Raw genomic sequence first — 24,460 nt, 5'->3', positions numbered from 1 at the left:
GACAACACAAGCAGGGGGAGTGGGAGAGGGAGGAGGCTCCCCTCTGAGCAAGGAGTCCAACGTGGGACTCAATCTCAGGACCCTGGGACCATGACCTGAGCCGAAGGCAGACGCTTAAAAACTGAGCCACCCAGGCACCCCTGCTATTATTTTTCAAGCAACTCCTCCATTTTGAGTCAAAACGTCATTTCAAGGGGCAGGAAATTACTTAAATGAGAACAAGGGCATTTTTTAGTGAATGGGGACAGTTGTGGAAGAATCTGAACCATTTTTCCGGTTCCCCAACACCGTATCCCGCACAGCACTACTGCCATAGCAGTGACTGAAGGTTTTTTTTTCTTTTTGAAGATTTTATTCATTTATTTGACAGAGACACAGCACGAGAAGGAACACAAGCAGGGGGAGTGGGAGAGGGAGAAGCAGGCCTCCCGCCAAGCAGGGAGCCCAATGCGGGGCTTGATCCCATGACCGTGGAATCATGACCTGAGCCGAAGGCAGACGTCCAACGACTGAGCCACCCAGGTGCCCCAGTGACTGAAGGTTTTCTTCCAAGGGCTGTTGTACCCCTGGGGTGCTCTTCCCTCTCATCTCCCTCTTTTTTGTTTTTAAACCCCTCCTTTTTCCCCACAACATACAAAATAAGGGCTTTTCAAATCATTTTAATAACCTAGCAGTGATTCAAAATGTGGAAAGAAGATTCAAAAGAAGGATGCTACCATGATCGATTTACACAAGCATGATCAAGGGCAACGATGAAACCGGATTCCAAAGAGCAAGGGTGGTAAGAAGGCTTCCACGCTCACAGTTTGAAGAGCTTGGTTTCGGAAAGTCTCTGAGGGGTAGCAGAAGAGACATGAAGTTTAGGGGGCCCTCAGAGGACAGGGCGCGGTCGCTGGGTCATGAGCACCTTGAAGCGTTTCTTGACGGTGATTCGGTGTCGAGAGTATTTGTCATCTGGGGAGAACCGAGCAGGATGCGCCGAGCAGGTCTGTTGTCCCATAGGGTCGAGCTTCTGCTCGAGGAAGAAAGAGAGACATAATTTCAGTACAGGAGTGATGGGAAAACTCAATCACTGGCGTCATCAGGGAGACAGAGTCTGGGATGGGGAGGAGGCTGCGCGAAAAAAGGTAACCAGGAAAACAGGACACGCGACGGTTAGATCAACAAGTCATACACTCCTTCCACCACTCGTGGCTTCTGGGCTTGCTAGTTCCCCTCACCCACCCAGGCAATTCGGGGGCGGGTCTCAGCCGCTTCTCCCACCTATACTTCTTGCCATGACCATTTACAACCCATTTTTTGTTTTTGTTTTTTCTCACCTTCAGCGTATAGACTCGGTCTCCCTGCTCGTTGAGGTAATACTGGAGAAACATGACCACACCGAAGCCAGAAGTCCTAAATTCGTCGGCTGCTCTTTCTGATGGTCTCACGTTTTTGTTAATTTCCTTCCGGTAAAGCCGGAAGTCTCTCTCAAGGCCTGCCGGGAAATGTAGTCCATTTAGGCCTCTCTCCCAGGCCAGAAGGGGGCGGACTAGTGCAAGGATTTGGCCCACTTGCAACCCAGTTGCAACCTTGCAGGCGTTGGCTTCCAGTTGCAACATTGCTGGCGTTGGGAGACACGTGGAGTGTGCCCACTGTGTGCAAGACACTGCTAGGAGTTAGAGGGGGGTAGGAATGGATATGAGTTGAACATTGATGAATAGAATCCTGTCTTTATCTCGAGATGCACACCCATTTCACAGGCAGTGGGTTTCTAGTGCCTGGAGAAACAAAGGCTCCAGGATTCAGAGCCCCTTTACCTTAGGGTATAAAGAAGAAAGTTTTCTTCCCTCCCCTCTTTTACATCCAGTTCCCCCGTCCTATTTCAAAGTATTGGCGGTAAAGGGTGCATGATGGGTATTCAATATTAGGTACAGCGAAGAGAGCGTGAAGTTATTTTATGAAACTGGTGAAGCATATTTTAGTGGTCGAACCAAGATTTAAACTCAGGTCTTTTTACCACAAATCCAGCGCTCTTTCCTATAGTGGTGAGTAGCTAATAATAGCATAATATGATGCACCTCCTAAGGTTATTTCGAATTTTTAAAAGAACGTAGAAACTCTCTTTATAGAACTCTGGGTTTTAAAAAATGACAATTGGAACCCAGATATTACAAAGACGATCGTTACAGTATTATTTACAATGGCAAAAACATTGGAACATACGTTAATTTTATAACCAAGAAAAGCCTGAAAACGTTTTTCTTTTTTTAAAGGATATAGTCTGTATTTACTTGTAGCTGCATAAAATATCTCTGCAAGGATTCACAAGAAACATACTATTGGTTTCCTCTGGGATAAAGAAACTGGATCCAAAAAGAAAGGAGAGAGAAAGAGAGAAATCAGTTCCAGAGGAAAGGAGTGGGAAGGACCCTTGCTGTATATTCCGTTTTGCATATGAACTTTTGAACCATGTTAATGTACTTGCCATTTCAAAAACTAAAATTATTTAACAAAAATTTTAAACAACAAAATAACAAAAAGGACTTTTTTGATTTTGGAATTTTAGGCTGAATGGCAGTTTTTGGTAGAATGGTGCTTTTCAGCCAAGGGTAGGCTGAACCTTCTGTGGACTGCAGAGCTGATAGTACTGGACTATTTGGGACTGCTTTTTTTTTTTAAGATTTTATTTATTTATTTGAGAGAAAGAGAGTGAGTGAGGGAACACAAGCAGGGGGAGCCGCAGGCAGAGGGAGAGGGAGAAGCAGGGCCACCAGCTGAGCAGGGAGCCTGGCAGGGCTGGACCCTGAGATCATGACCCCAGCGGAAGGCAGCCGCTTAACCAACTGAACCACCCAGGCGCCCCTGCAGGACAGCTTTCTAAGGAAATGATATGCATACAGCCAATCATACACCCTGATTTTCTGAGACAATCTTAGTTTCAAACATTCTGTTTCTTTGATCCTTAAGTGCAGGGACTATATGCTCTGAATTTGGTTTGGAAAATATAGACAACATTGAATTAAGCCTAGGGTCTGTCACAACCTGCTATTAATAGGAAGTCAGTTACAGAACTGGGTGGGTTTGAAGGGCATAAAACTATTTATATATATATATATATAAAGAAATGTATAAGTAACCGAGATGTAAAAATGTCATGTTAGGAATCAGAATTTACAAATTGCCCTAAAAAGACACTCAACAGTTGTGTTGCCATACTCTGGTTTGGAGGGAATTCCTGGTTACTGCTTACTTACCAGAGCCCTTTGGCATCTCTCTCTACCCCTGCCCCTGCTCCCCTCCCCTCCCCCACTGTAGAATGCCTTGAGTCCTAGATTCTAATTCTGTTTTGATCTGATCTTTATCTTTCCTTCCTTGGATCCCTGTGTATCTACTGGGGCCAGGTTGCTCTCTGGGTCCTGGACCTGACTGTCTCATTCTGGAGTCTTCCAGACAGCCACGGTTAGTGCCCAAGCCTGAGAGGATGGCTTCAGATGGAGGTAAGTCTGCAAGTGGTGGGGAAGCTCTTGGCTACCTGCTCACACCCTTGGGAATTCAGATTTGACACTTTACCTGGGGACCAGCTTTTGGGGCTGACCTAAAGAGATTGTAAGAACACTAGACCCCAGCAAAGTCATGAGTGTTGGGAAGGCTGGGGAAGGAGATTGTGGCATTAATACCGGGTTAGGGAATGAAGAGAGCCTCCTGGGAGGCAGATCAAAGCCCCTCAGGGGAAAGTCTAAGTATAGAAAAGGGATGGCAGTTAGCAACTTGTTTCTCTGGAAGAGGAATCCCTTCAACATATGTTTGTGTGGCATGGGCAGGGGTGTGTGTGGTGCGAGCAGAACAGAGAGGGCTCAGGGGGAAGGTCCAAATTCCTGTGTCTTCTTTAGGCAAGTGGAGCCTGCTCTAGAATTATGCCCTGAGAGAACTGGGCCAGAGCCACTCTCAATCTTACTGAGTGGAGTGGGTGGAGACCGTAGTTGCAAAACTGTTCCGCTGGGTTATCCGTTGCCTAGTCTGTAGAGAAATGTCCTCCCAAAGGCTAGCCTGGAAGGTACTGTTAAGTGCCTCTGCTCAGAGCCTGATGGCTCCTTTTTGCCCCAGAATGGGCTTCTCTTCCAGTTCCCGGAGCAGTTTCCCTTGATTTCCCAGGGCCAGGGGAGGTGGATAGCTCCAACTGGAATGCGAGATGGGGCTTCCCTGAGATGCTCTCAGTTTTTCTACCTCTTGTGGAACTCGGGCCTCAGACCCATTTCACTTCGCAGAATCCGCCTGGCCCTCTGCTTTGTGGTTGAGATAATGAGTTTGCTCATATTCCATGTCTCCTTCGTGGTCAGGAAGTGGAAGCTGAGTGTTGTTAGTTTGCCAGGGGAATATTCTTTATTAGAGCGGGGGGAGACTTGTATGAAATTAGGCAAATGATCTTCTATTATGGTAATTAAAACTCCTGAGACACATGTCCTGATTGATTAAGTGCACATTTTATGTATTTTTCCTTGAGTTCTTGGCCCAGAGGCCACAGAGCTCCTTCTCAGCACCTTTTGTGTTTCAGACTTCATTGTGCCTTGTTCATAGTGGACCCTAAATTTCTGCTATTAGGACTTCCAAGCAGAGGGACTACAGACAATCTACACCACCAAATTTTAACATGTCCAGCAGCTACTTAGAGCTCCGGAAACCTCCTTTCTTAGCCACCCCTCCCCTCAGCCATTTCCTGGTCCTTATCTCTTAGTCATTCCTGGCTGTTACATAGCAAAATTTCTGGAAACCAAACATCTAATCCACACACACTTTCCAGGGAACAGCACTTGTGTGAGCCGTGGCAGGGACCACAGACTAGCTGGGGGCAGGGTTCAGGTGGTGTGGACGTGTTTGGAGTGGGTGGGACTAAGAGAGGTACTTGGGTGCTAGCTGCCATGTGTTAGGGAGTCTGAGCTCACGGGCCCAAGGGTCACTGCAATTTCTCTAGGGCAATAATTCTCACCTAGGAGTAAGGGACGTCAAAATCTCTTGGGGGACACCTGCAAACTGTGCAGGTTCCCCCGCCCTAGTCCTTCCCTCACCTGTTGAGAAGCAGTGCTCTGATTGTTCAGGGACGAAATAGAACTCCCATGACCTAACCTCTGACCTCCTTTTCTCTTACTCCATTCCCTCTTTTTCTTCGTCTCAACAGCATCTCCACTGTCGGGACCGGATATGACCATGACACCTGGTGCCGCCCTGTCTCCTTTCACTGCAATTCCCTTTCCCCAGCCTGCTGCTGGCCCACCAGACCAGCCACCCTGGGAGCCGCCTCCACAGCCTCCCATGCCTTCAGCATTCTCTCCAGGCAACCCTCTGGTGCTCTCTGCTCTCCCCAGCCCATTGTTGGTGACGGGGGATGGGGGCCCTGGCCCCAATGGGGCTGGAATCATTGTCAAAGTCAAGACAGAAGGGGGGCCAGCTGAGCCCTCTCAAACTCAGAACTTCATCTTTACTCAGCCAGCCCTCAGTTGGATTGCCTCAGGCACTCCCTGCGGGGCCCCTGAGGGGCCTCCCCCTCAATTCATGACAGCTTCTAACATGAAGACCCTTCTGCCCACGAAGGCTGTCGGGGTGAGCCAGGAGGGCCTCCCAGGCTTTCCTGCTCAGGCTCTACCACCAGCTACCCAGCTGGCCCCCATTGTGCCCCCGGAAAAGCCTTGGCCAGGGCTACACAGGGCAACCGGAGAAGGAGGTCCGTTGGCCGCCCAATCTAAGCCCTCACTGGGTGACCTTTCCTACACCTCCAAAGGTGTTTATGAGAACTTCCGCCGCTGGCAGCGCTACAAAGCCTTGGCTCGGAGGCACTTGTCTCAAAGTCCTGATGCGGAAGCCCTTTCCTGCTTTCTTATGTAAGTGGGGAGATCTGAGATTAATTATCCTAGCGCTTTTAAACAAGGGGACTTTGGGCCGGACAGGAGGTTGGGCTCTCTAGGAATACTTGAGGGCAGGTCATGAGGGAGCTAGCGAGGCTATGAGAACACAAAAGCATAACGATGATGATGGTGGTGATAAGCCTCTTTACCCACTTCCCAGATTATAATGAGCTTTCGGGGGTCTTCTCTCAAGTGATCCTCACAACCCTGTGAGTTCAGGCAAGCATATTAATGTAATCCTCATGTTTAGGTGAGAAGACCGAAGCCCAGAGGTTTCCTGTGACTTAAGTGAGGGGCCATGTGTAGAGCTTAGGTCTCTGACACCAAGTACGGGGGCCTTCCATTCTATTTTATTACCGTCTGACATCGAGTTAAGCTGTCCACACCAGCGGCATGAGTGCTGGGCCCTGACCATTTGTGTAGGAGTGGAGGATGGTGGGGGGCCGGGCAAAGGATGTGCCACCCCGCCCCACCACCCGCTATTTCTTCCTGAGTTCAAGTTGAGATAGGGAGGTGGTAGAGCTCGCTTAGTGACCGATGGCCCAGGTTCCACTGCTTGCTAGATTGGTGACCCTGGGCCCCACATTTACTACCTTGCCCTCAGTCTTCTCATCTAGAAAGGGGATGATTATACCAAGTTCAGTGGGTTGCTGAGGTGAAATGAGTTATTACCTGTGAAGTGCTTAGCAGAGCGCCTGGCACAGAGAATGCCTCCTTTAGATGCAGCTGCTAGTATTATTACTATTATTCTAAAAAAGGCAACGGAGAAGAGGAAGAGAATTCACAAAAGGCCAGAATGTCTATGTGAGTGGATGCTTAGCCCAGGACCCCAGGGGTCAGGGGCTGTCTTTTGTGTCTATAAAGCCAAGTCATTAGCCAGCCATCTGGGGAATTTTCTCTTCTTCTCCCCCAGACCCACTGCTTCCCTTAACTGCACCGCACTCTTGGCATTCTGTGTAAACCACTATGTAACATACCACATTTTACTGGATTTAAAAAACAGGTGCATTTGCTTTCCCAGTCTCTGAGCTCCTAAAGGAATCTCCCTTTCCACCCCGACTCTGGAGTGAATAAATCAAAAGGCTCCCCCGGAGTCCTTGGTGTAGATCCCCTTACCAGCTCCCTGCCTTCTCCAGACGGCTCTGAGTTCTCTTAGCAGGCTGGATTTCTAACTCCTGGCCTCTTCCTGCTTTCAATGCCCAGGGGCTCCTCCAAAATGCAACCCAGACTCTCTGTAACAGTCGCCCAGGAAGTTGGTAAAATACTCAGTCCCGAGATCCTGGGGTGCTGAAACCCCTAATTATAACAAGCGTCAGCAGGTGATTCTAGGCACAGTGCTTGAGGACTCTGGCAAGTCAGAAGGGCAAAAATGAATCATAAAGAACTTAATTTCAATATCAATACAAAGAGTATTGATATTTGACTCTGTGAAGGGTATCCCAGAGGCAAAAAAAAAAAAAAAACACTTAAAAACCAACAAACACAAACACCACACAACCTTTAATTAGAGATTCATTTGGGTTAGGTAGTGCCTTTTTTGAAAAGCAAGAGCCTTTGGGCAGGGTTAAGCCTACTGTATAATGAACCCATTAATTTAATAACATGAGTGCTTTCTTTCTCATGTTTAGTTGAGGATAGCACTGTGAGAATTAGGGGTGGTTGATTTCAAAAGTGGGGAGCAGAAACAGTCATCTGATTTTGTGTGAGATTTGAAAATTTCAGCCAGAAGACAGTCCAGTATGGTAGATGGGTGGATGGGAGGTTGGGGGTCTGGAAGTCTAACCAGAGGTGGGATGTGACTAGGATTGGGGGGCAAGTTAGCTCTGCTGAGGGACAAGGGGGTGCGTGTTGGTGTTTGTCGGGACAGGTGGATGGGGGGCACATTGTAGAACGTGACTGACCCAATGGGGGTTTTAGCCCAGTGCTTCGCTCCCTGGCCCGGCTGAAGCCCACTATGACCCTGGAGGAGGGACTGCCAAGGGCTGTGCAGGAGTGGGAACACACCAGCAACTTTGACCGGATGATCTTTTATGAGATGGCAGAAAAGTGAGTTTAACCAACCCTCATTCTCCTGAGGGGTGCTGTGTAGTGGAGGGATGGATGGGGGCAGGTAAGAGGCGTGGATCGGGGTGTGTGGGTACTTATTAAAAGGGATACTAAGAGGAGTGGTGTAGACTAGAATGGGGTCTCCCGGATTCTCACTGCTTCCACCACCTTGACTCTTGGGTTTTTCTGTCCTCTCACCTTGAAAGCTCTCCCTCCCCCAGATCCTGAATTATACATACAGGTCCTTGATATTGAAGCTCTTAGAATGGGATTGGAGCCCAGTTGGTGTAAAAATTCCTTGTAAAGGGACCTAGCAATGAGGAGGTAAGCCCTACTGGGCAGGTTCTTTCCTATCTCACTGACCAGGTAGCAGGTGGCTACTGATGCCGACCTTGGGACCACTCCTCCTCTGGAAAGAGTCGCACAGAAAATCATTTACCCTGTTATCCCAAGGAGGGCTTGGTACTTAAAGAGGTTGGTCAGGGGAAGGTCCTGGATGCCCAGAGTGGTCTCCTGGCTCTTATCCCTCATTTCTCCATGACCATCGCCTTGGTTAAAGAAGTAACTCTGGGGAAAATGAACCCTTTCCTCCAAAACTTAACTTTCCATTTCCTCCCTTCTGGACCCATACCTCCTAGAATTACTCTTCCTGACACCCAGTTCCAGCCTCAGGACTTGGATCTCAGCACTGCCCCCTGGTCGGAACTGCCTTGAACTGCAACCCCAGGCCCTGCTTTAGGATTTCAGTCCTCCTTTAGGGTTGTAGGTAGAGGCAGATGAGGCCTTGTAGGGCTGGCTGGTAGGATCCTGCTAGGCTTTGGCATAGGGCTGTATGAATTGCTCCTGTACATCCTCCATGATGCTGGGTGAGATCAGGGATGAAATAGAAGTGAAAGTGATGGTTCTGTCCTGGAGAAGCTCAACATTCATTTTCTCAACAAGTTTCCTAAGGGATGACTGCACGTGAGGGACTCTGTCGTGACCTTGTGAGTTTTCCCCGGAATGGTTACTGGGCTGTCTGTGAGCAGCTCCCTCCTAGTGTCTGGCCTTCTCGGCACTGTCCAGGCCTCCCTCACCCTCTGCAGGTTCATGGAGTTTGAGGCCGAAGAGGAGATGCAGATTCAGAACACACAGCTGACGAATGGGTCCCAGTGCCTGCCTCCCGCAGCCCCCCTGAAACTCGACCCTCCAGGGCTCCTTGCCCCTGAGGTTAGCCAGCAACCAGGTAAGACTACCTCATTCCAACCGGAGCCTGGGGCCCAAGGCTCAAAGGGAGGTGTACGCAAGGCAGTCATGCACTAGGGAAGGCATTGGCCCTGCTTCTGTCACTATCCCTCTGGGGGGTGGCAGTGATGTTCTGAGCCGGACATACATAGGAGGCTGGCTTCCCAGGTTCCCTTTGTCCCAAACTGATCTTGGCCAAGTAAACCGACTACTCTCTAACAGGCTGTACAGGAGGGCATAATACCTCATCTGCCTAAGGAATGGGGGCTGGATCAGAGGACTGCTTGGAATTTCAGGGGTTTCCAGATGCCTCATGCAGGCACTGTCTTGGACCCTCCAGCTCCACAATCTGCTCCCACGGCTGGTCCCGTTTCAGGCCTGATCCAGCCTGTCATCCTTCCAGCATACCCGGATTGCTGCCCTGACCAACCCAGGGTTGGGAGGCAGAAGCCACAGTCCCTGTGCCACCCGCCATTCCTCCTTTGCGTCTCTTCCCTTAGCGTACATTCCCAAAAAGGCGGCTTCCAAGTCACGGGCCCCCCGCCGGCGGCAGCGCAAAACACAGAGGCCTCCGGTTCCTGAGGCCCCCAAGGAGATCCCCCCGGAAGCTGTGAAGGAGTATGCTGACATCATGGACGGGCTGGTGGGGAGTCAGTTGGCCATCGGGGCGGCAGATGGAAAACAGGAAGAGGAAGAACAGCAGCAGCGGGAGGAGGAAGGGATGTATCCAGATCCAGGCCTCCTAAGCTACATCGATGAGCTTTGTTCTCAGGAGATCTTTGTCTCCAAGGTGGGCTGGACCTGGGTGTCTGTCTGGTTTCTAGCAGATCCTGGGTTCGAAACTCCAGGGGACTAACGACCTAGGGTTTTTCCCGAGGCAGTTAGGAACTAGGCTGTCTTCCTACTGAGAAATGTGTGTGCATGCATGGACACATGTGAATGTGTACAGCTGGTGGTGGTCATGGTTAATAACAACCCCGGGGAAGGGCTGGGGGAGGGGGACACATGGCTTCTTCTCTAGAGCCTCTTGATTCCCAGGTTACTTCCTGTTAGGGACTCCGATCACCATTTTCTTCTGTTCCCCAGGTGGAGGCCGTCATTCATCCTCGGTTTCTGGCAGATCTGCTGTCCCCAGAACAGCAGAGGGACCCACTGGCCTTAACTGAGGAGCTGGAGCAAGAGGAAGGACTCAGTCTTGCCCAGGTAAACCTGGGAGGTAGGAAATGTCAGAATAAGCAGCTTTGCGTGATTTTACCTAACCTTACGCTGTCTTGGTTGGTATGACTTCTGGAGACAGACAGCTTGAGGATTGGGATTCCGGTGCAGAACAAGTAGGCAAGAGACTGTGGAAACACAGGAAAAGGGGAGCAAGCATAAGGGGTCACAGCATGGGAATAAGACCCAAGAAGGCGGAAGAGAAGAGCTATGGTATCTGTTTCTGATACCGTGACTTAGGCCGCTTACTTGCATTCCCTGCCCTGTCCAAGTACTATCTCCTCACCACCCCCTCAGCCACCCCTTCTCACGGCCATGTATCGGACAATGTTTGTCCACTCTCCTTCCAGCTGGTCCAGAAGAGACTCCTGGCCTTGGAAGAGGAGGATGCAGAGGCCCCTCCTAGTTGCAGTGGAGCTCAATCAGACTCCAGTCCTTCTGTTTCTGAGGAGGATGAAGATGGGGGTGGGCGGCTTCGGCCCTCACCTGGGCCGCGGGTGGCTGGGGGCACCGTTCGCCTTGGAAAGGCTACTTCTCCAGGAAAACGGGTGAGAGAAGAGCATGGTGGGCAGGAGCGGGCCCTAGATGGCCCGAGGGGTGTGCGCAGAGACAGGGACACCGTGCCGTCCCCCAGCAGCTGGGACCTGCAGCTAGAACCTACAGCTCCACAGGGAACTCGAGGGTCCTTAAATACAGAGGATAGAGGGGCCGGGAAGACAGCAAATCAAATATCCCCACCTCAGGACGACCACCTGGGAGGGGCTAGGTCTCCCGGGCACCCCCTGGTGGCTGACAGAACTCCTGAGACTCTGCCCCTTTGTTGGCAGGAAGGCCCCCAGCCTGAGATAGTTCCCTGTTTGGATGTGGGACTCGAAGAGCTGGCTCCCCTGCAAGGACAGGGGTTAGAAAAGCGGGTCCTGGGGTTGCAGACAGGCCAGCAGCTGGGGGGTCTTGGAGAGCTTCCTCAAGGGACTGAGCCACTAGCAGTGCTCCAGGAAGGCTCTTCGGGAGCCATGTGGGGAGATGACAAAGGTCCTCCCGTGGTTCAGGGTTATGATCAGAACCTGTCCCCTAGAGCAGCTGGTGACAGGGAGGGGGACGGAGCCTCTCTCAGTCCAGGACTTTGGCTGAGCAGTGAGCTGGATGCTGTGGCCTTGGAGTTGCCCTTACAAATTGAGGAGGTCATAGAGAACTTCCACGATGCGGAATGTGTCACTGAGCATCGGGGAGGCTGGCAGGTACTGGGCTCCAGAAGCAACGTTCCTCTGGGTCCTGGAGAGACCGCAGCGCCTGGGGATGGGGGGCGCAGTGCCATTCCCTGCAGAGGCACAGAGGGCACGGCCGCCCTGCAGGAGGCGGACCACTGCAGCCCTCCGGGACCTCTGAGGGCCAGCGGCCCATTCGTGAGGCCTGAGGAAACTGGAGAACAGAGCCCTGAGGCTACAGGGGATCCCAGCCATCTGTGGGCTGAAGGTTGCCCCTCTTTGCTGGAAAGTGGTATCCGCGTGCCCACACCGGGGGTTCCCAAAGAAACCCTTCAGCCTGCCTGTCAAGGCAATATCCCTGTGCTGGGGACCCAGGGTATGTCCCCCTTCCCTCAGGCCAGCCTGGAGGTGGGAAGCAGAGGCCATTCTGTCTCTCCTCTGTTGGAAACCACAGAACATGTCACCATACTAGATATTGGAGATGCCTGTGGCCTCCAGCTAGCGGTCTGTGAGGATACCCACCCACCAAATTTTAACTCCTATGACCCCCAAGGAGAGGGCAGGGAGGATACTGATTTATCCAAGCCTGAAGACCTTGCTCCCTTACCAGGGAATCAAGAGCCTTACGCACATGGGACCCCCAAATCAACATCTCCTCGCCAGGGCCTTGGAAGCACTTCCTCTAGAAGGGGGGCCAGGGATGCCTTAGTTCTGACAGAAAGCTCTCCTGTCAGTAAAACATGCAGCTCAACGGACGGGGCCAAAGGGAAGGAGGAGGAACGGGAGGGGGAGGAGGGGGAGGATGAGGAACTCTCCAGCTTTGCCTACCTCTTGGCCTCAAAACTTAGCCTGTCACCACCAAGGGGGCCTCCCTTCAGTCTTCACCCTGCCTCAGGCCTGCCCTCGACAGGAGGGCAGGGGGTCCAGAGAGCATCCCACTCCCTCTCTGCTGAGGCGAGAGGCCTTGGCCAGTCTCCACATCCTGTTGCCAAGTCTGGGAAGAGAACTCTCAGTGGAGGTCTATCTCCTGCCGAAAAGAGGCCCTACCAGGGAGCTGACCTTGGCATCTCTGGGGAGAAACCCCTGGCTCTGGGAGTGGTTCGAGCCTCACAGCCTCGTAAAAGGCGGCGTGACACTTTTGTCACTGGCCGAAGGAAGAAACGTCGGCGTAGTCAGTAGGGGACAGCAGGACCCTCCTACCCCACCTGCTGACCCTAAATGTGGGGGCCCCCAGGGTAGATTTCATCCCAGCTGCACACCAGCAGAGACTGGTTCTCAACCCCATGTTATTTTGTTGTTCTGCAAAAGTAGTGACTGTGGGGAGGTCACACTGGCTAGGCTGGAGGCGGTCCCCTTGGTGGGAGGTGGAGGAGTACCTTTGGAAGTTGTATGGTGCAAAGAAAAATAAAGATTTTCTGGTTGTTGGAAAATGCTTGCAATGTGCCCTTTCGTATTCATGTCTTCACTGCTAGATGGGGTGAGGTGCTGAAAAAGAGGTGGAGGGGGCTCCAGATTCCCTGGATCTAAATACCACTCCATTCTCCAGCCTTATCCATGCTCCCTGATGAGCTCCTGTCCTGAGAAGCCCCCAGTGATCCCTTTATCCCTCCCCGTCAGGAAAAGCCTAGACTTGATGCTGGGGAGTGCTTCTCGGGACAGGCCACATTATGTCTCCCTTTTAAAGTCTGTAAGATGGAAAGATGCCTTTTTTTTTTTAACCTGTCAGATCTCTGGGTTAGAGATCTAATTTCCTAAATCTAATTAGTTTTCCATAACTCTGTCTAGACAGCACCTTTTTTTTGGGGGGGGGGGGGCTTGTTTTCTTTCCCCCTTCCTTGAAGAGGCTGGACAGAAGGGACTTAAATGTCCTCCACTCATCCATCCCCTGGCAAAAGAACACCCTCCTGAGGCTGGTCTGAGCTGCAGGGCAGACTCTTGGCAGCTGCGGACACAGCTCTCTGCTCCCACCATGAGGGGGAATCATTCTCAGTGGAATTATTAAATATAAAATGGTAGTTAGCTATTTTTTAATCTCTAATGAGGACAGAACAGGAGGGAATAGGCTGAAAAGGTTCATGAGGAAGCCTGTTAAAATGTGCATAGGTGTGTGTGTGTGTATGCGTGCGCGTGCATATATAGGGTTATGACAACAGAAGGGGAGGCTTTGACATCGGCATGATTTCTGTGCAGGAAAGAGCCCCATCTAGTCCAGCTGGAAGTGAGGATTCACCCAGCAGTGGCCAAGAGGACTGACTCTGGGAACCTCCGGGATCGTCCAATGGGCAGCCTGCAACCATTAATCCCTTTGGGTCCCACCTGATACTATCAATGTAACAGCCTTATTTTTTTTAAATAGATATATATTTAGATTTATATATAAAATAGTTTTTTACAAAAAAAAAATACCCAAACAAACAAAAAACGAAAATCAACTTAAAAAAAACCAAAACAAAACACAACAACAATAACAAAAAAATCAAGCAGGAGCAGAAACGGGCTTGAGGCACGGGGTAGGCCGGAGGCGAGCTGGGGACGTCGAGGCGCTCAGTCGCCCTTCTGCTTGGGCGCTGGCACAGTCCCGTTGGCCAGAGCCATGGGGCTGCCGGGGACGGAGGCCTGTGGTTTCGGGGAGGGGCGCAGGTAGGTGTTGAAGAGCTTCCCGTGGAGCGGGTCGTGGAGGGAGAAGGCCTGGAACTGACCTGGACAGGCAAGAGTGAGAAGGCAAAAGGCCAGAGGATCTAAGGAGGAGGGGAAGAGGGCGGCCCTGTTCTTTTTCAGAATTGGTTATGTCCTGTCCCTCTCATCCCTGTTGCACTTCTCAAATCCAAGCTTCCGTCCTCACCTCTCAGAGGATGAACCCTGCCCCCCCCGCCCCGCTCCCCAGCCCTTGTCCCCTCCCAGCCCAGTGCTGATGGTGGCCCAAGCCCTCTTGGCAGAGAAGGCAGTGACTCACAGAGGGAGAGGCCTTGGTGGGGTCCCGCCTGGCACAGCTCAGCATGCAAAGTCGCAGCAGCAGGGCGGGGTGAGCCCAGCAGTAGGTGCAGGATGGTGCTGAAGCCGTGTCTGTACAGCAGGCGGCCAGGCCCCTCTGCTTGCTCCTCGGCAAAGAGCTGGCACAGAAAGGGACGCAAGTCAAGCCCTGTCTTCCTGCCATGGCCCCATACCGCCCTGCAGGTCTGCCTGACGGGTTCCTCCTCTTCCGAGAGTGCGGAGTACAGGCCCTCCCTGACTCCCTGCCACCCCACTCAGCCCTTTGTGCAGAACTAAAAACTCACAGCTGCTGCCCTTGCCCTGTTCTCAGGCAGGTCTCAACACTGGGGCACTGGGGTGGATACTGAGCACCTACTATCTAGAAGCTACTAGGAGCAGCACCCCACAGAAGCCTCTGGGTGGGGTAGGCATGGCCACCACATGTCCCCCCCACCTCTCTGATACCTCAAAGGCCAGGCGGGTCAGCTCGTCCAGGCTCCTGCCCCCATCCAGAGCTGCCAGGGCCAAGGCCACATCTCGAAAGTCCACCAAACCTTGGGCATCCTGGAGGGAGAAACCAGGGTTTGGCTCCTCCCTCTTCTCAGCAGGCACAGGGATGACCCTTGTGTCTGCTTCCCTCAGAGCTGTGAGCTCTAAACTTTCCAGGATTCCCAGGATTTCTCTCAGGTCATGGGTTCGCTCAAGCTCTCTCCATGTCACCTGGTGACGAAGCTCTCCTGAAAGGGATCTCCTGTTAATGTTAGGGAATCCCTCAGGAATGCTGAAGTTACCATCAAATTTCTCATATGCCCCAAGCTGGAAAAACTGGTTCTCAGCTGACTCAGCCTATGCTGGAGAACTGGTCCAACAGACTAAAAAGGGCCCACTGGCGTAATTTCTTACCAAAAAAACCCCAAGGAGGATGCCTGCCCTGGTGAAACCATGCTATTCCAGTTTTGGTTCTGCTCTGCTATAGGCTAAGTGGAGAAGCTCCTTTCAGACACAGTCGGCCCCAATCTAAGGAATCAACACTCTCTGTCCCTTTAGAGGATGTTGAGAGCCATGATGTTAAGTATCTTAAACCAAGAAAAGCTCTCTGGGGCCAGTGGTGGTTGTTTGCGAACATTAAGAATCTTCTGGGATTATTATAATTCAACAGGAAAACTTGGTTAAGTTCCAGGAAATCTATGGAGTGCCAAAATTCTTGAGATAGTTCAGGAATCCCCTAGAGAAGCTATGGTTTATTTTTAAAAAGTACTGCAAAGATCTCTGAGTCTCAAACCCGTCTAACCCATCCCATGTTCTCTGTATGTCATCTTCCCACCACTCGGAGGTGCCCCACAAGGTTATACGGTCCCCCCATCTTTGCTAATCTCTAAAGTGGCTTCGGAAACTTATGGATCTCACTGATCAATTATTTCTCCATTGTTCCTTCCCACAACAATGATAACATTGCTCTTCAGTGCACTGGATACTCTATAAAAAAAGAATCCCCCAGCGGATCTCAGGAGATGACCATCCAACAATGGCTGTTAGAACATCCAGGGCAGGTTCCAAACTGGCCACCCATGTGGCCAATTGGATAGTATCCTTAAAGCCTGAGCACATCAGCCTGGAGAGCAGGGCCTGGGTTCTGACCTATGAGTCCCAGCTCCTTTACCTGCTGGAAGTAGCTGAAGGCTCCAGCCACCGTCTGGGGGTCAGAGAGCTGTAGCTGCCTGGCAAACTCTTCCTGGCTGATCATTCGACTCCGGCCTGGCTCTGCCCCAGCGTCCACACGGCCAGGGGACAGCCTACAATGGAATTGTTGAAGGCAGGGAGTTTACTCAGCTTCTTCCTGGGCCTTGGCCCCAGCCCCAAGAGTCCCCCCAGCACAGGTATATCTGGTGTTTTTCTAAGATGGACTCTAACTCACAGTCCTTTGAGAGCCATTCCTCCTTTTCTCACTGGGCTTATTATATATCTTTCCCTTTCTTTTTACCTCCTTCCTTTTACTCCATTATCTTAAAAAAAAAATCCTCTACCTTCCTACTTATTTCTTTTTTAAGACTTTCCTTCCTTCTTCCCATTTCTCTTTTTTTTCTATCCGTGACACTGCCCATACCGTTACATTCAAGGTCACCTACCCAGCCTTCCGAAGCACCTTTCCCAGTTCCCAGAGCTGCGGCTCCAGTGAGACCTTCAGCCGGCCCACCACGATCACGGGCAAGCTCCCCACAAACTCACACTCAGTGGCTGGAATGCCCAGGGCCCTACAGGATGAAGAGCGATGGAACGGAGTGGGGGAACAAGGAAGAAGAGTCCTCTGAGGGCTCATTACCGAGTCTGGGCTGCTGAACAGGGAGGAGATCAGGCCCCTTTAACCACCCCCCGTCTCAGCTGTGCAGAGCCCATCCCACTGCCCACTCCCCCATCTTTGCCTTGGAACCTCAGCCCTCCACCCACTGCTGTGCTTCCTATGTCCTGTGTATCTGCTCCAGGAAATATTTTGTGGGATACTCACTGTGCCATTACCCTCTGGACATTGTTGGCATAGAGGGTGGGGTTCCTGCTCTCCTCCGGGCTGGGGTGGTACACAGGGAGGAACTGAAACAAACACACACACCTCATCAGGACCTCAAGCTATGGGTGAGCACTCCCACCCTCTTTTCCCTTCAGGGATCAGCTAATGCCCATTCCCCTCCCCACCCACAGTGGCGTTGGGGAGGTGGGGGAGGTGTCATACCTCCACATCCACGATGCTGCAGGGCTGAGAGGCTGTAAGCCAGAGGACTTTCAGTCTAAGAGAAGAGAGACCTCAGATGCTCACCAATCCCTAAGTATGGGGCCCCCCACCCTGAGGAGGGGAGTGGGAGAGTTCTGCCCATTCACATAAAAAGGGACCCCTAACCACACAGTGAGCTGGGTAAAATATGCAGTTGGGAGACAGAGGGAAGGGCCCGAAGCTGGTAGGGAAAGTGAGAACATGGCAGGGACAGGCATGAGGAGGAACTGCCAGAGAAGAGGTATGAGTAACCGCAGACAAGGGGAGGCAACCGTGCTGGCTCTCAAGGGAGGACTGAGGGAGATCGCTCAGAAACACTGGATGCTGAGTTCAAAGGAGCTATAGTCACAGCAGGAATGATGAGGTGGGATGGCTGAAAGCACTTCCAGATTACATCGGGAAATGAGAACAAAACAGGGAAACAGGCACCCTCTTCTCTAGAGTTCTCTCAATCTGACAGTGAAGAAGGTCCATTTGCCTTGTCTGGAGATTGGAAGATGGGCCAGGAAATCTCTGATGGGCCCTGCCCCCCACCCTCACCCCAGGAACACCAAGACTCACACTCCAGGGCCCCTCCATGCCCAGCTGGTGGTGTCCTAGAGGAGAAGCAGAGGTGAGGGGAGAAAGGCATTACTCTCTTTCCCTGGAGCTTGGCCAATCCTCTTTGGGCAAAGGCCCTGACCCCACCCCCGCCCCATGTGCACATCCCACGGCGACACTAGAAGTTTTCACTGATTTAGGGTGGATTTGGGCTCCCCCACCTCCTCTCTTGGACTCAGACTCACCAGACTGTTGGGGTATCGGATGAGGACAGGTTGCACAGGAACCCCGGCAATGAAGGCTCCTGAATCCCATTTCCACCCCCCACCCCCCACCCCCCAGGCAGAGGTTAGTTCATGGAGGTAGCTAGAAGGCACCAAGTGTCAGGGTCTGGGACAGTTCTGAAATGATATCTGGCCTGGCTCCATTTCATTTGTAATTTTCTTTCTGACTCCCAGAGACTTTTCAGTGTCAGCTAGGAAGTTCCCTGTCTCTCTTCCCCAGGATCCCCGCTCCACTTCTTGGGTTATTCCAGAGTCCCCCTCCAAATCTGGGGCTCCTTTTTCCTTCAGCCCTACCCACCCACTATCATTTTATTCACCTGGTTTGAATTTAAGCAAAGCCTTCTTGTTGGAACAGGTGCCCTCAGGAAAGAATAGTACCTGGGGGGAAAAAAACCCCGAGGGACCAGAATGAGGTGGGGTTGCCTGAAGGGAAGAGAGGAAAGAGAAGCCTCTTTGGGAGCACATAAAAGGTGAGATCTTGCGACCCTTACCCACCTGGGGCCACTTGCCTCCTGAGGTAGCCCGCCTTCGGACCTCCTCCACCACTCTGCGCCGAGAAGCCGGGTCATGCCGGGATACTAGGATGGCTTGGTTGAAGCGAAGAAGGGCTGGGGTACAGAGAGGATACAAGGAGTCACTTGGTTCCTACCCAGAGGCATTAATACCTGCAGCCTCCCCTTCCTCAACAGTAGGAGATGCTTCGCAGTGATCTCTCTGCCCTGAGGACCCTCCTTTTATTGTGTGTTGGTCCTTTTAGGCAAGTGATCAGAGGTCCTTCCAACACCTCTAAGCACCAGCCCTCAGAATCTAAGGGGTTGGTTCACAAACAGTATCCATTTGCATCTCATTTGCCAGCAACCGCTGATTTCCCTTCTAACCTCTCCCTTCCCCCTTGAGGCCAGTTCTTTCCAGAGCATCCCTGATTCCTGCCTTTTTTGCTCAGTTGTCATCTCTCCCCTTCACCCGTTTTATGCTCTCTCACCTCCAATGACAGGCACGGAAAGGTTCTCAGCTCGGGACACAACCTTGGGCAGGTCACAGGGCAGCAGAACAATGGGGTCAAAGAAAGTAGAGTGGGGAGCGGCAACAAGGACAGGGGCTTGAAGGCGAGAGGCCCGCTGTCCCCGAACGCGAATTCGAAGAAAACCCAGCAGGAAAAAGAGCAGGCGGCTGAGGCCCAGCACCCCGTTGTGGCACACAGTCCTGCAGGACAAGGCTGGGCATCAGCAGAGGCGGTGATTCCGTCCCTCACTCACCCCCCCAGGCTTAGGCACCCAGAAAAGCGCTGCCTTTCTCTTGTCCTCTATTCCTCTGCCAAGGGGCTGAAGTCTGCCTGCTTTGGGACATATCAGGGTGCATCACTTCGAGCTAAGGTCCTGGGTACCAGGTCTGAGCCTGGCTGACTCATCTCACCTACCTAGGCTGGGTAGCAGAGCTTCAGAACCCTCCCTCCGTTTCTTCTCAAAGAGGGAGCAGAATGGGTAATAGGGAAGAGAAGTGAGAAGTAGGGTCTCTGGGGGCTGATCCCCCACTTACTTCCTCCATCCTGTAATTGGCTCCTGAAGCTGCTCCTCCGTAAGACCAGCTACTTGCAGCCAGGCAAAGGGCCAGAGGAGAAAGAGGACAATAAAGGCCAGAAGCACTCGGATGGGGGCCAACAGTGCCCCCAGGAGGCAGAACTGCAGAGGGTGGGAGAAAATACCACTTCAGGATTGGGAGACACTCTCCATTGCTTCCCTTCTCCCACAAGGATGAAGCAGAGAGCCATCACCCCCTGTGGATCAGGAGACAGGTGGTGTAGGAACAGAAGATGGGGCGGGAATCCAAGGGGAGAGGATAAAGGATTAATAGGATCAGGGGCCTCATTATTAGGATCGGACCTGATTTTTTTAATCATAAAACGCATCTATCACTTGGTAAGGCTGTTAAGAGCTTTTAATGATAACCCCTGTGGAGGCGCCCAGCACAGTGCTTGATGGGAGAGTAGGCAGGAGATAGTCCCTCCCCCACCTCGCATTCCATAAATAGCTCCTATGTCCAAGAGGAACCAGGTGCATAGTTCTTTCTACTTTGGCCCTGGGAGGTGGTAGAGTTGGAACACACAGAGGTCCACTTTTTAGGCCCAGGCCAGTCTAGTTCCACTCAACAGCACTCCCCTAGGCCTGCGGGGTGGGGTGGGGGAGAAGAGCGCGGCCCTACTCCGCAGGGTAGGGATTGCCAGGAGCCAGGTTGACTGCTAGGGATGCCCTGGGGAGAGTGCAGGTAAACAAACTGAGCCCCACGAGCCAGCCTCAGGGGCGGTGAGGGTGGCAGAAACCTTGGACACTCCCTTCCCCAGTTCCCCTAGGCTAGTGCGGCTCTCCACTTCCTGTAGCCAGCCCCCTTCTCAGCCTCCCTACCCCCACCAGGAGGTGCTGCAGTGCGGGGAGGGGGGTGGAGCGGAAAGAGGGGGGGTGTTGGGTCGGCAAAGGGGCGCAGGCTATGGGTCTAGAGACGTCTTCCCTCTAATTCAGAGCCTCGAAGAAGCACTCAGCACGCCCCTGCCCCCACCCCCGGCTTTCCGTAGCCTCCACCTCCATCCTAGTTCATCGGTCTCCGCAGGATGTAAACCGCATTTCCCAGTATCTTCCATCTCCCCTACCCCTGCGTCTCCTGCAGTCCTCTATCCTCATCTAGTCAATTCTTCCACACCTTAGAGCTATCCATCGCCCAAGCCCGGGCCCGCTCCAAGGACTTCTCGCCCACCCCTGTCGCCCCCACGTGCGCTCCCCCGGACACCCTCCCCGCAAGCCTCTCGCCCACCTCTTTTCCGGATAGGCATCCCCATCTTTGCCTGGGCTCTAAACGGCCTCCTTTTCCTACCCCCACGAGTCCTCCCGACGCCCCCCGCTCACACTTTACCTTAACCCTCTGGAGGCGGGAGAGATGTAACTCATGCACGAAGGGGTTGGGGGGCGCTGGGGGCCCGGGGGTGGGGTCGAGGGGGGCCCAGTGCCCCGGACTTCCCTGGCTCATAGCGGCGGAAGAGGGTGGGCGCGAGGGTGCCCCGGCCCCGACCCCGGGCCCCGCTCTGCAAAGCAGCGGCTGCGGCTGCAGCGCTCCGGCCGGGGCCCCGCCTGGTGCCGGGCGCCGAGGGGCGGGGAGCAGGCGGCGCGGCCCGGCCCGCGTTGTCAGGGAGCCGGCCGAGGGGCGGGGCTTCCAGCGCCCGGGCGCCCCTGCACCTCCGCGCCCGTCGCGCCCGCCGTGCCCGCCGCAGCCCCTCCGGCCATGGTGCGGCGGCGGCCGGATGCCGGGGCGTGCTGACCCCGGGCCTGGCCCTCCGGGCGTTCCTTTCGGAACAGCGGGCCGCCGCCTCCCCGCAGGCCTCCGGCTCGGAGCGGGCTTGGGGCCGCGAGGTGGGCGTGGAGCTGAGAGCGTCCTTCGACCCCGCCCGGGCGTCGAGGTCACCCTGCGAGCGCAGATCGGGGCCCTCGGGCGGCTGGGAATGGAGGAGCCGTGCGCGGTGCGCCGAGGCCCGCAACTCGGGGGCGAGTGGGGCCCCGCTCTCCCCGCGTGCTCGCGGGCCCCAGCCACCCCTCCTCGCAGGCCGACCACCTTCCCTTCCTGGTCGCGGCGACGCCATCGCGGGGGGACTTGGGGCGCTCGTGCCCTCTGGCGGCCGTGTCGTGCCTCAGCCCTCTCCGCGTCCGCGTCCTGCCGGTGCTCAACAGGGTCTCCTGTTCGGCGGCGTGCACCTGGCGTCGGCCTGGCGCCAGCAGCCCTTGAGACGCTGGCGCGCGTGCTTCCCGTGAACCCGGCAAGGCCTGGCTGGGGAGTGGCAGTGGAAGTCGGGAAGGCCGGGCGACCGCAGAGGCGGCTCTCTTTTCACTCCTAGTCTCTTTTTCTCCGTCTGCCCCTCTTCTGTCTCTCTGCCCTTCACGCCCAGGCTCCAGACCATCCTAGAAAACTCGAGAAGTGGTCAGCACCTGGCTGTCAGGCGATGGCGAGGTCAGAGAAGTTGTCCACAGCTAGTAACACGATCAGAAAGATAATACGCACGACAAAAAGGGGATGAGAGCCTACCTGCTGTGGAAAGAAGCTGCCTTCAGTTCACCTCATTCTCGCGCTCTCTTTTTTTTACCTTGGTTTCTCTCTTAAGCATTCCTGTCAGTCACCATTTCCTGAGGGCAGTGGGGACAATGGCAGATCAATGGGCTGCTGCATACCATTAATCTTTCATTGGAAGGGGGACCTGCAAAAAAAGCCAGAAGTCACTCTGCTTCTGTCTAGATCCTCTCCTCTCCCTCCCTGCCCCAGAATTTACTCACTTAATTCCTACCTGTATTCTTGAGAGCATCAGCATTCTCAGAGAAACAAAGGAATGTCCTAGTCGATTTATTTCTTAAACGTTCTTAGAAGAGATTCAGTAACCCACTTACTATTAAAAAATTTAAAAATCATTTCCAGCTTTATTAATTACATACATATAAGTTGAAGGTGTCTAATGTGATGGATGGTTAGATACATGTACATCTACCTCCTATTTAGGGGAGAGTGGGTTTCTATATGTCTAACTATTTTTCCAAGGTAGTTAAGATATTTTTATAATTTCTTTTTCTTCAATTAAAGCAATCCATTAAGTTCATAGTTACACATGGCTTGCTTTTTATGCCTCTAGTATTTTAACATAAATTATCTATAACCATACCAGGAGGAGTTATTAAACTTAGAACTCAAACCCATAGAGTAATAATGATTATATGCAAATTATTATATAATTAAATTAAGCATAACCACATATTATCAATGATGTACAGAGAAAATTTTGTTACTAATTTCTGATTCTGTGGAATTGATGAAAACCCTTAGGCAATGTGTCTGGTGTGGAGATTCTTCCATCATTTGTTCTGTTCACCTGCTATGTCTCTTGCAATGTTCTTGCTCCTTGCTACGCTCTGACATGCTGTTACTTCGTTGTTTCAGATTTCTTATCACTGATTGCAGAGCAATCTCGGTATTTGTGGCAGTTTTTAACATCTTAAATAAATCTTCATTAACTTTTTGCGAAAATGTTCTGCAAATGTGCTTGCTATTAGCTGCTAATTCTATTAGGGGCTAATTGCCAAGGTATGGCTTTTTTGTTTTTGCCCCTCTGCTCACTGCCTTTTTCTAATTTAGATGCTCTCGTATAATTCATTCTGCCAGTGCTGGACTGACGGGCTAAAGGTTTCATACTTTGTCTTTTTTGTAAACTCTTTGATTGGTCCGTTCTCCCTGTTTTTCCTTAACAGAACCCTAATTTAGTTCAAGTACTTAGCTGCCTCACACACCTATTTGCCCAGGGGCAGCCAGGTTGGGTGGAACCTATCTGAGGAAGTCCTTTTCTCCTGGTCAGTGACTGATTCGGAATGGGTGTGTGACTCTGGACAATGAGACATGAATGAAAATCTGAGGAACTTCTGGGAAGTTTCCTTACTCTTCCTGAAAGTGCCTTACAAAAGAACACTCTAGCTTTTTATGCTGTGGGTGTTTCTGAATGTGACACCTATGACTGTTGGAACCATCTTGCAACTATCTGAAGATCAAGCATCACTTAGGATAGAGTAGTGAAATGCAAAGAATCTGGGTCTTTGATGATGGAATTGAGCCTCTGAACAAGCCAAATTGAAGTCTGAAGTACTTCTGGCCTGCCTGTTATATGAGAAAATAAATTTCTTTGCTCATTAAGCCAGTTTAAGTCAGAGATTCTGCTATGTGCAGAAAACCACTTTGGTTTTCTGTTGCTGTATAACACTTGCCTTAAAATTAGCAGCTTATGGGGCACCTGGGTGGCTCAGTCGGTTAAGCGGCTGCCTTTGGCTCAGGTCATGATCCCAAGGTGCTGGGATCGAGTCCCACATTGGGCTCCATGCTCGGCGGGGAGCCTGCTTCTCCCTCTCCCTCTGCCTGCCTGTCTGCCTACTTGTGATCTCTCTCTCTCTGTCAAATAAATAAATAAAATCTTAAAAAAAAAATTTAGCAGCTTATAGCACCCTCTATTTATTATCACAGTTTCTCCAGATCAGAAGTCCAGCTTAGCTAGGTCCTCTGCTTAGGGTCTCACAAAGCTGAAGTGAGGGAGTTGTGAGGGCCATGTTCTCTTCTGGTGGCTTGACTAGGGAAGGATCTTCTTCCAAGCTTCCTTAGTTGTTGGCAGAATTCATTTCCTTGAGGCTGGAGGATTAATGGTAGATTGATTTTACTGCCAGCACCAGAGAGAGTCTAACCTCCAGACTCTTTTACAGGGCTCACCTGATTAGGTCAGGCCCACCCTGGAAAATACCACTTTTGATTAACTCAAAGTCAACTAATTAG

General features: G+C 52.1%; 3 protein-coding genes across 4 annotated transcripts; 1 reads left to right on the top strand and 2 right to left on the bottom strand.

Moving 5' to 3' along the window:
* Positions 1-644: 644 nt before the first annotated feature.
* Positions 645-1,454, bottom strand: NOP10 (NOP10 ribonucleoprotein). Its single transcript, XM_034994881.1, has 2 exons — positions 1,320-1,454; positions 645-1,012 (listed from the first exon to the last, which is right to left on the bottom strand). Exons 1-2 carry the CDS (start codon positions 1,371-1,373, stop codon positions 872-874), a joined length of 195 nt encoding a protein of 64 aa, XP_034850772.1. The 5' UTR covers positions 1,374-1,454; the 3' UTR covers positions 645-871.
* Positions 1,455-1,892: 438 nt separating this feature from the next.
* On the top strand, positions 1,893-12,748 carry NUTM1 (NUT midline carcinoma family member 1). Its single transcript, XM_034994595.1, has 8 exons — positions 1,893-1,896; positions 3,384-3,479; positions 5,156-5,855; positions 7,797-7,925; positions 9,011-9,150; positions 9,650-9,939; positions 10,236-10,352; positions 10,715-12,748. Exons 1-8 carry the CDS (start codon positions 1,893-1,895, stop codon positions 12,746-12,748), a joined length of 3,510 nt encoding a protein of 1,169 aa, XP_034850486.1.
* Positions 12,749-13,963: 1,215 nt separating this feature from the next.
* On the bottom strand, positions 13,964-21,157 carry LPCAT4 (lysophosphatidylcholine acyltransferase 4). 2 transcript variants are annotated; one of them, XM_034993937.1, is made up of 14 exons: positions 21,029-21,157; positions 19,664-19,806; positions 19,110-19,330; positions 18,623-18,735; positions 18,445-18,505; positions 18,089-18,147; positions 17,865-17,899; positions 17,265-17,319; positions 17,043-17,125; positions 16,666-16,791; positions 16,200-16,332; positions 15,005-15,103; positions 14,523-14,679; positions 13,964-14,268 (listed from the first exon to the last, which is right to left on the bottom strand). In XM_034993937.1, the coding sequence occupies exons 1-14, from the start codon at positions 21,140-21,142 to the stop codon at positions 14,114-14,116; spliced, it is 1,554 nt and encodes a 517-aa protein (XP_034849828.1). In that variant the 5' UTR covers positions 21,143-21,157; the 3' UTR covers positions 13,964-14,113. The 2 variants fall into 2 exon arrangements, with proteins under 2 accessions (XP_034849828.1, XP_034849827.1); XM_034993936.1 differs by having other exon boundaries at positions 13,973-14,307.
* Positions 21,158-24,460: the final 3,303 nt, after the last annotated feature.

The sequence above is a fragment of the Mirounga leonina genome, unplaced genomic scaffold (genome assembly GCF_011800145.1).
Source record: "Mirounga leonina isolate KUSES-001 unplaced genomic scaffold, KU_Mleo_1.0 Mir_91, whole genome shotgun sequence".
Taxonomy (NCBI): Eukaryota; Metazoa; Chordata; class Mammalia; order Carnivora; family Phocidae; genus Mirounga; species Mirounga leonina.
Note: the sequence above shows the minus strand (reverse complement) of the source record. Positions and strands in the feature narration are given on the sequence as shown.